The following is a 10,225-nucleotide window of genomic DNA, read 5'->3' on the forward strand; positions in this document are numbered from 1 at the left end:
GATGACACGATGGTCTATGTAGAAAATCCCAAGGATTGTATAGAAAACTCCTTATAGAAAAGTACATTTCAAGGTTTCAAGACCCAAGATCAACACACACAAGTAAATTATGTCTATTACTCATAAAGAACATATACAAACTAAAATGAAAAACATAATGTCATTAATAGTCACTTAAATATATGAAATATCTGTGTATAAATTTATAAAATCATGTTATAGGATTTAAATGATTAAAAATTTCAAAACACTTGAAAGAAATCAAACAAGACCTAAATAAATGGGGAGACCATGGTTACAAATTAAAAGACTCAAATCATATGTATCACTGCATAGAACCACACTCAATCAGTAATGAATAATTATATAATTAAAGAAAAATATTGTAAGTGAAAATCTACAAAATATAGTTGAAACAGATAAAACTTCTCATGAATAATTTGAATGAAAGCAACCATATAATTATCTTAATAAGAGCATTATTACAATATACACAACAAAGACATTTGTTAAAACTCAGTAACTTCCTTTATTCTTTTTATAGCAACATAGAAATAGAACAATATTTTCTTAGCATGATAAGGAATATACATTTTAAACGAATAGGCAAGCCCATGCTTAAATTAAGTATGGTATTATGATTCAAGGTAGAATCAAGATGTAGATATACCTTAATTAAATTTTAGGATAAGGATTGGCAGAGGATGTAAAAATCAGTATACTAATGTAAGGTTTCTTTTTTGGTGAGAGTAGGGTTTGAATGCAGGATTTTGAGCTTACAAAGTGGGTGCTCTACCACTTGAGCCACACCTCCAGCCCATTTTGCTCTGGTTATTTTGGAGATGGAGTATCTCAAACTATTTGCTCAGGCTGGCTTGGAATCACAATCTTCCTAATCTCAACCCCCCAAGTAGTTAGGCTTCCAGGCATGAGCTACCAGTGCTCCACCTGTCAGTTTTCTTAACAGATCATCTTCATGGATAGGGAATTCATTCTGACAATATATATTGTTTCAAAAAGAAAACAGTAGCCCATTTTAACCCTAATTTTCTATATGAGGTTAAATACACATACAGAGAAAGTTAAGCCTTCCTGGTCAGGTTTTACCACTGGTTTTTCTCCATTTTCCATGTCAAATCCATAGGTTTCTTCCAAAGTAGAAACAACCTATGAAAAATGCAAACCAAATTAACTATGTTCATAGTTTAAAATCAATTTTATTAAACATGAAATATAAGTGTACAACTGATCATGCTAGGACCTTATTAACAGTAGGACTTTTTTCTGCCAGTGCTATAAACTTAAATTTTCTATTCTTTGTCCCATCACAAGTCATCAAGAAGCCGTAAGCAATGATCCCTGACCTTACTGCTCAGTAAGTACCGCTCATGACTCTACCATTTCTGTGGTGCTAGACATTTAACAGAGGAAAGGTGTGTCCCCGGATGGCCGAAGCATTCCATGCTGAGTTTTCCATGAGGCTGTCTTGACTTTGTCATGGAAAGAAAGTAAGGAAATAGAAATCAATAAAAATTTAAAGGAAATTCTCTGAACTAATTCCTCAAACTACAGATAAACTTGTATTTTTGAATTTTGATGAACTATGTTTTTTTATGTGTGTCCTTTCTCATTTTTCTCAGTTATCACTTGACAAATTTACATTCAGTTCTGAGCTAAAAGAAGTTCCAAGAAAGAGCAATTTTGTTTTCCAGCACTAAAGTCTAAATTTTCTGAGATTCAGAGAATAGTTAACAGCAGGCATGAGACTTGGAAAGGCCTATCCTAAGAAAGTTCTTGCAAAGTTGACCTTAGCCTAGCATCTTAAACGCTGGCTTTCAGAAAGATTCCCACCATTCACTGATGAGTGATTCATATCCCTAAACTGCTTATACAAAATGTTGCATGCCAAACACCTGCTTGCCTGGTGAGAGTCTGGAATTTTGGAACATGCAAGGCAGAGGGCACCTAGTGACCAGCCTTCAATAAAACTCTTGACACTGAGATTCTGCTGAGTTTTTCCTGTTATTCATTTTGTTGTCACAATTCACTGGACAGGAATTAGGAATGTCCTGTGTGACTCCAAAGGGAGAAAATCTATGTAAGCTTGAATCTGGGGATTCCTCAGATTTCCTTCTATGTGCCTGCTATAATAAACCTTGCCATCAGTACAAGTATGTGCTATGTCTTATGCATCTTACCAAATCACTACACATGGGGACCATTGAATGTGAGGACTCCCCTAGCATGGGAACCAGGAAATGTCTTACCATCTTCAGGTGTTTGATAATGCTCTTGATCTTTTGTTCTTCTGACATTAATTCCTTTGTCTTACTCGATGGAATGGGCAAAGCATACCGTACAATGGATTCTCCTGTTGGTGGTGATCTTAGGACCATTGGTTCAATTTTATCACCTACTGTTTTGGCACTGTGTTTTCCTTTTGGTTTAGGTGACAATGGTGAATTGAGCATTAGTTTATTATGAGACATTTCTGAAACACTTGCCCACTTATCAATAGTGGCTTCCTGCTGCTTTGTTGACTTCATTTTGTTTTTGACTAAATTGCTAAATTATATATACAAATTTCAATTCGTTCCTGTGAAGAAAATGTTAAGAGATTCAGAAAAAATCCTACTCCACTCAATAAACAAAAATTAAGTTATTCTAATTAATTTCACTGACTACATCTGATTTTATTGTCTTGATACTTAAGCAATTTACTCATTACATTGTATGGCTTGAATATTAAATGTCCCCGCACAGGCTCATATGATTAACTTTGGTTCCTTGCTACTGGCACTATTTTGGGAGGTGGTGAACCTTTAGCATATGGGGTCTAGCTGGAGAAAGTAGGTCACTGAGGGTCTGCCTTTGAAGCTTATATCTGGTCCCTCATCTCTTTTGAGATCCATCAAGAGCTGTACAACCTCTTCCTCCATATGCTCCCACAGCACCATGGGCCCCCAGCAACATTGAACCAAGTGACCTTGGACTGAACCTTCTGAAAACATTAGCCAAAATAGATAATTTTTCTTCTTAATGTGTTTTGTCAGGTGTTTTACCGTAGAGATGCAAAAGTTACCCACCATGTACATAAAATAATTTCTGGACGTTATAAGTGCACATTTGGCTATTTTGAGTTATAACTACTTAAACAAAGCAATGAAAACTATACCAAGAAGTTATTTAAATCTAAGTGTGATAACCATAACAGTAAAAGATCTGTCATTTTAAGTGAAAGTATGATTTTTATATATGTCATTATTACACTTACATGTGACTCAACTAAGCCCAGAGACTTTAGTCACAAAACAACTCATAAAGCAATGGAGTTTCAAAACAGATCAATTGTCCACAAATCTGCTTGCTTTCTTTTTTATTTGCTTTCCAAGTGCTGGTATTTTTATCTATAGGATTTGTGGAATTTTGTGTAACAGGGGAATAAAGATTTCAGATTTAAAATGATGAAAAAAGTTACCAATTGCTGTGAAGAAAGGAATTCCAAAATCACCTTGGAAGAAATTATGAAATGGAGAGAAAAACATTTCTAACAAGAAATAGTGACATTAAAAAAAACAGTGCAAAACCCCCAACTGAGGGCTGATTTGTATAGGATGGGGAGATAAGTGGAGGGAGGCAGAGGCAACATGAGAGAATATATTTAGAAAAAGCATTTAAATTCTCTTCTGACTTTTCTCATACTAAGCTAATACAGTCTCAATATATATCATTACTGTTAAAGTCACACTGGGATGAGGAAGGCCTTGGATGGCATAGCCTTCCAAACCTGCTTAAGACCCAGAAACAATGCCTCCTCCTAAACAGATTAAAAGTACATGCCTGACCATGGGAATTGTAGATACAGGGGCAAAATTAAGATGCAATAACAATGGTCCTCTGTTGGCTAACGTTTCTCAAACTAAGGTTAGTGTTATTGTTGAGGGTTAAGCTATGTCTCCTCAAAAGGCATGTTCAAATACTAACCCTTGGCACCTGTAATTATGACAGTTGAAAACAGGATCTTTTCAGTTATAGTCAAATCGAGATGAAGTCACACTGGATTAGAGAGGGTCCTAAATCCAAATGTACCTATAAAAAGACCATGTGACAACAAAAGCAGAGTTTGGAGTGATGCACCTGCAGCCAAGAGTGTAAAGAATTTCTAGTATACTGGAGAAGCTTGAGAGAAGCAATGAAAGCTCCTCCATGTTGTCTTTGGTTTTGACAAAAAACCCTTAATTTGAGGCTTCAAGTCTTCAATTCAGAACTGTGAGAGAATAAACTTCTGTTGTAAACTTCACAGATTTTGATACACTGTTACAGTTCCCTGTATTTCAGTCTGTTCTGGCTTCTATAACAAAATAAACAAAATAACATCAATAAGATGACTTATGAACAGCACATATTTATTTACCACAGTTCTGGAGACTGAGATTCAGTGCCTGGTAAACCCCAAATACCAAATAAGTGATGCCTCTCTCTGTGGTGGTAGGAGCAATGGCCTTCTGGGCCTCTTTCCTAACACTAAACTCATTCATGAGGGCATTGTCTTCATGACCCAATCACCTGCAATCTTCCTCAGTCCTGACACCATGGAGGATTTCAACACATGAATGGAGGAAGAGAATATCCACATTCAGGCCAAAGAGAATGCCTGCCTACCTTCTAGAAAACAGATACCCATTGACTTAAATATTCTAGGAGGGTCACAGAGTGATCACTGGCTTTTGACCATTTCCTAATAAGAGATGAACAGTTTGAATAGCAAATACCCTGAGGGCATATGAGCTTACAGATACAAAACAACTAGATACCTGAAAAATGCAGCCATTAAAAAAAGAAAAATATCAAACAAAGTTATGTCACACAGAATTATTAGAATACAGAGACAAAAATGCATAAACATATGGAGAGGGAATATCAACAATATAAAATAGAACCTACAGAAATAAAATAGACAACATAATTGATCACAGCATAATACTTCTGCATAATAAATTAGTAAATTGGAGATCAGATGTTCTGTTAGAAAGCAGCAGAATAGATAAAAGAGAAGTGAGGATGAGAAAAATAGAAACAGAAATAATAAACAAAAACTAAAAAGCATGCAGATGAATTCACATATACACAAATAGCCAGATAATAAGAGATCCAGACAGAAAGAAAAAATAGAATGGACAGACGGAAATATTTTATGTTTTTTTTTATTTACTAAAGGAAACAAGTAAGATTTTATTTTACTGGGAAGAAATATTTGAAGACATAATGCAGATAAATTTGTCAGAATTAAAGAGCAGAGAAATGTACAAATCAAAGTGTTCACAAAATAGTAAAATGGAAATGAATAAGCAATAAAAACACAGGTAAGCACATTATAATGAAATTTAAGAACCTTAAAGAGAAAAAACTAAAAGGTTTCAGAATGAATGAACATTTACAACGGACAAGAACAAATTGATGACACTTTTAATATTAATATTATTTCTTCTCAAAGGATTACATATCTTTTCTAAATTTTAAACTCTTTGGAGGCTGAAAAAATTGTTGCAAAGAATAAAAACAGCCAGAGAATAACCTGGTTAAGGGATAAAAGTTAATCTCAGCACTCAGAAGTCTGAGTCAGGAAGATCAGTGTGGTCTACACAGTGAGACATTGTCAAAGAAAATAAGTAAATAAAATTGGATGCAAAGATTGGTAGAATTTACTACATATTCTTGAACACGAATAAAGGGAGATTCACATCAATTGTGTTAAGCATCAAAGTTAATACCAGATTTGAAAAATATAATTTGCAATTCTACAGAAAATAAAGAAAAATAGCCCTGCATTTATTGGTAACACAAATTTAATTCAACTTTTGAAGATCCACTATCTAGTATTCAGAGAATCATCCTACGAATTTTAAGAGCCCAATAATAAAATTTTTTGATTTGTTATAAACTATGGGCAAAATTCATGGCATCCTGCTAACACATTTATAAAATATCCACACCAAATCATATAAAAGACTCTTGTGGAATGAAACAAAAAATAATAAAATATTGGCATTATAAATTAAATCACTTCAAAGATTTTTCAAAGCTAATTATTTTGGGTATAATCCCTAATGTTAAGCAGATAATAAGCATTAGTATTACTGTATTTCTACACTGCAAATATTTCTACATGTCAACTTTTATTAATACTTTGACCAATAGAAGATACCGCTTGTAAAGGAGTATTTAAGAGATTATTTTAAAAGCCTATTTACAAAAAAATTTAAACACACACACACAGACAACAATACATGTTGTAAATATATATGAGAAAAATGGAAAATTCTCAAAAATGAAAATTGTAGACATTTTATATAGCATGCTAATACATTTTAAAAATGTGATTATGAACAATACAGCAAACATTATGTTCTGACAGTACTGAAAATTTTTACTTCACCCAAAAACCATGCATTACTTTTTTGTTTCAACGAAACAATGTATTTAGTTGAAAACATACGTTTTAAAACATAGTCAAAAAATCATAAGGAAAGGCACTTTGGTGCCAACATAATTAAAAATTGATTTTAGGAGGGCACACAATACTCTTTGGGAACTACTGATGGTAATATTAAATACATTACAAAACTCAAAGTTGGCACATGCCTGTAATCACAGCACTTAATAGGCCAAGGAATGAAAATGCTGAGTACAGGCAAATCCAGGCTACATAGTAAGACCCTGACTTCTCACCCATTCACAGAAAAGAACTTATGTCAAAGGCCCACATTACAAATTTAATTTTTTTCCTCATGATAATTGTGGCTAGATGCCTTAAGTAAATTAAGAAAAATGATACAGGAAACAAAATAAAATTTATAAAGTTGAGAAGGCATCAAAAGAATGTTGAATGTTGAAGAAATTATATTGCCAAAAAAATTCCATTAAATGCATCAAGTCAGATAGACTTGAGGAGAACAAGTGAGCAGGATTTTAGTAGAGTAACCAGGGAGCCAGAAGGTAAAGCTAATAGTGGATACACTAAACACAAAGTGAAGAAAGCATCACAGAAGACTGTGGCAAACTGTGTCAAATGCTTTTTAAGGTACCATGAGGACTGAAAACTGACCATCGGATTTAGCAACATGTAAGCTGCACATCTGTGATTGGAAAGTCAGTGACAATTTCAGTGGAGTCCTAGAAGTGAATACCTGCTTGACTTAAATTCAAAAAAGAACTGTAAGAGGGGAAGTGGAAATAGCACATACGAATATAAGAACTCTACAGATAAAGTTTCCTACAAAAGGCAGTAAGCAGTGTTTTTCTAGGAGGAAATAAAGTCAAGAGGAAGTTATTTTTTCTGATAGGAAAAAATAAAAAGTTTGTGTGGTGTTGAATTATGCCCTCCCCCAAATATATTGAAGTCCTCAGCCCAAAATATGTGAATGTGACTTTGTTTAGAATTATGGTCTTTTCAGTTATGATCAAGAAGAGTTCATACAACATTAGAGTGAGTGCTACTCCAATGACTTTCTTACACAAAGTAAAAACATAGACACAAATACAAAGAAGAGAATGCTGTGTGAAGATAGGCAGATACATGTGTGGATGAAAATGGCCCCATGGAGAGCAAAATGTCTGATTAGCAGAGATTAATCAAATTATTGGAATAAATATCCTTGAGTAAGCAAGAGAGGGTTCTTAAAACAAACACAGCAACTTGCTTCAGATAAGTACAAAAAGGCTTATTTACAGTTACAGGCAACAGGCCAGAGATTCATCAAGAAGCCTGTGAGGGAAGGATAAGACACTTACTTGGTACCCTCCCCTTCCAAATAGCCTAACAAATGCACCCATGCACTCAGTATACAAATACAAATACAATAGTCCCATGCAGGGAATTCTTGTATCAACAAAAATATTGTCAGTGATATTATACTTTTACTATATTTAATTTTTATAATAGCTTTAGTAAGTGCACATTATATTATCATTCATTTGCCCAACTTTGTCACTTTCCACCATTATTGCAAATGTTTTGTGGTTAAAACTCTTCAAGGTTAACTTGATATTCACTTAAAAAAAATTCAGGGATCCAAGTCCAACCACATTGCTGTATTTGCCCTAGATCTAAAGTCTGCATGTGAGGAGAACATATGATTTTTGGTCTTCTGAGCCTGGCTAACCTCGCTCAGAATGATGTTCTCCAGTTCCATGCATGTACTTGCAAATGATAAGATTTCATTCTTCTTCATGGCTGAGTAAAATGTGTATAAATGCCACATTTCTTGATCCATTTATCAATAGTGGGGCATCTTGGTTGTTTCCATAACTTGGCTACTGTGAATAGTGCTGCAATAAACATGGGTGTGCGGATGCCTTTGGAGTAACCTGTATTGCATTCCTTTGGATACATCCCCAGGAGTGGGCTTACTGGATCACATGACAAAGGGAGAGCATATACAGGAGATATGGAAGTATGGGAACAGGTAGAAAACCCAAAACATGAAAGCGTTTGATGTCCCTACTCCAGAGGAACTAATACAGAAACCTTAAAGCAACCAAGGTCAACATTAGAAGGGGATCAGGAACCAGTGTAAAGATCAGTTAGAGATGAAACAACTTGAGTTGTAACACATTTGTACCTGAAAGCAATGCTAGGAATCTCTCTGTATAGCTATCCTTAACTCAACTAGCAAAAATGCTTTGTCTTCCTTATTATGCTTATGTCTTCTCTTCCACAAAATTAGAGATAAGGGCAGAACAGGTTCTGCCTGGAAGCAAGGGGGGTAGTGGGGGAGAGGGTGGGGGAGAGGGGCAGGGGGGCAGGGGGGAGAAGTGACCCAAACAATGTAGGCACATGTGAATAAATGAATAATAATAACAAAAAATTCAGGGAGGCCAAGGGGGCACAATTGTTTTGGGAAAGGAATAATTTGCTTGATATCCTGTAGACAAAGAAGCACAACTGTCAGGATGGCAGTCATGCAGCAGGTAACTCAGAGGAGGAAAGATGCCCTAGCCAGGATCTAGTGAGTACCTTAAGTTTTCTGGGAAAGCGCTTTCTTCTGCTCACCTCCTAGTGTAGTACCTGCAGAGGCTGTTGGAAGTCTGGTTGCTGGGTGGTTTGACTTTGGCGGGGTGGGCTGTAAGGTGATGTATTTGTCCGAGAAAGTTGGAATTTCCCAGCCAGCCAGACTTCCTTGAAGGAAGCCAGCAAACTCTCCAGACGCTAGCCCTGCTCTTCTACAAAGTGACATTTATGCTGAAAGGCAAGGTGGGCATTTTAACCCCGCCACCTGGTCCACCCTGACGTCTTTGCGCTTAGGGTGGCAGCAACGACCACATTGCGCGCGCCACTTTCTTTATCCTGTGTTCCCAGGGCCTCAGAAACGACTGACTGACTGCCGGGCGCGCGACCCCGATCATCCACGCTGTGGTCAGCTTTGCCTGCACTACAGACAGCAAAACCCACCGACATCGCCACTTGCGGCTTGAGGTGCCAGGCAAGCAAACAATGAGCATCAGTTTTTCAGTAGAAGAGGTGAGTGAACAACAGCTATAGGATCTTGGAGAAAAACAAAATGAAGTGGGCTGGAGCGATCTTGAAGGAGAACTGTTTAACTACAGTAGTGTCTTGTGGCATGGACTGCATCATCATGCTGGTATGATTTTGAAAGGTGCTCTAAGCATCAGATGTATTAATTTGATAATGTTTAGGTTCTGGGGAAGACTTTGTTTACATGTAATAGGAAAGTAAATTATCGAGATAGTTCGGGATTATAAAGTCTAAAGAACCAATGATGTCAGTCATATGCAAATGTTTATTGATGCACAAATAAACAGCTGAATACATGAATGGTGTCTGCTGAGGCATTCCTTTAAAAAACAATAAATCATTAGCCTATTGAATGTTTTTGAAATTTCCTAGGTATCAAAAATTAGTGATTAAAACCCAGAAATGGAATGGTAATGTGTATTTATCTCCTCTCATGTCACTTAAAAACCTTGAAAACAAATACTACTTTCATAGCATGTTGTAAATTACATATGCAGTAGAATTTAAGGGTTCAAATTCTGGGTCTATCACTGATCAGCCCTGTGGGCTTGTAAAATTACCTGGGCTTTCTCTACCTAGTTCCTTCCTTTACAAAACACCTAATATAGTTCAGACCTCACAGAATTGTTGTGAGGAGCGAAATGAGTTTAACATGGTGCCCAGGGCTTAGATCAATGCAAAATGTTTGCA

At 35.9% G+C, this 10,225-nt stretch overlaps 1 protein-coding gene across 1 annotated transcript in view; it reads right to left on the bottom strand.

The window, feature by feature from the left end:
* Window positions 1-2,546, bottom strand: part of Ccdc7 (coiled-coil domain containing 7) — a 137,318-nt gene extending 134,772 nt beyond the window's left edge. The window contains exons 1-2 of the mRNA XM_074055399.1: window positions 2,268-2,546; window positions 1,075-1,167 (exon numbers count right to left, since the gene is read on the bottom strand). Of these exons, the coding sequence (XP_073911500.1) occupies window positions 1,075-1,167; window positions 2,268-2,546 (372 nt within the window). The remainder of the gene's footprint in view (window positions 1-1,074; window positions 1,168-2,267) is intronic.
* Between the last annotated feature and the right edge of the window lie 7,679 nt (window positions 2,547-10,225).

This window comes from Castor canadensis, chromosome 15, assembly GCF_047511655.1.
Source record: "Castor canadensis chromosome 15, mCasCan1.hap1v2, whole genome shotgun sequence".
NCBI classification, from domain to species: Eukaryota; Metazoa; Chordata; class Mammalia; order Rodentia; family Castoridae; genus Castor; species Castor canadensis.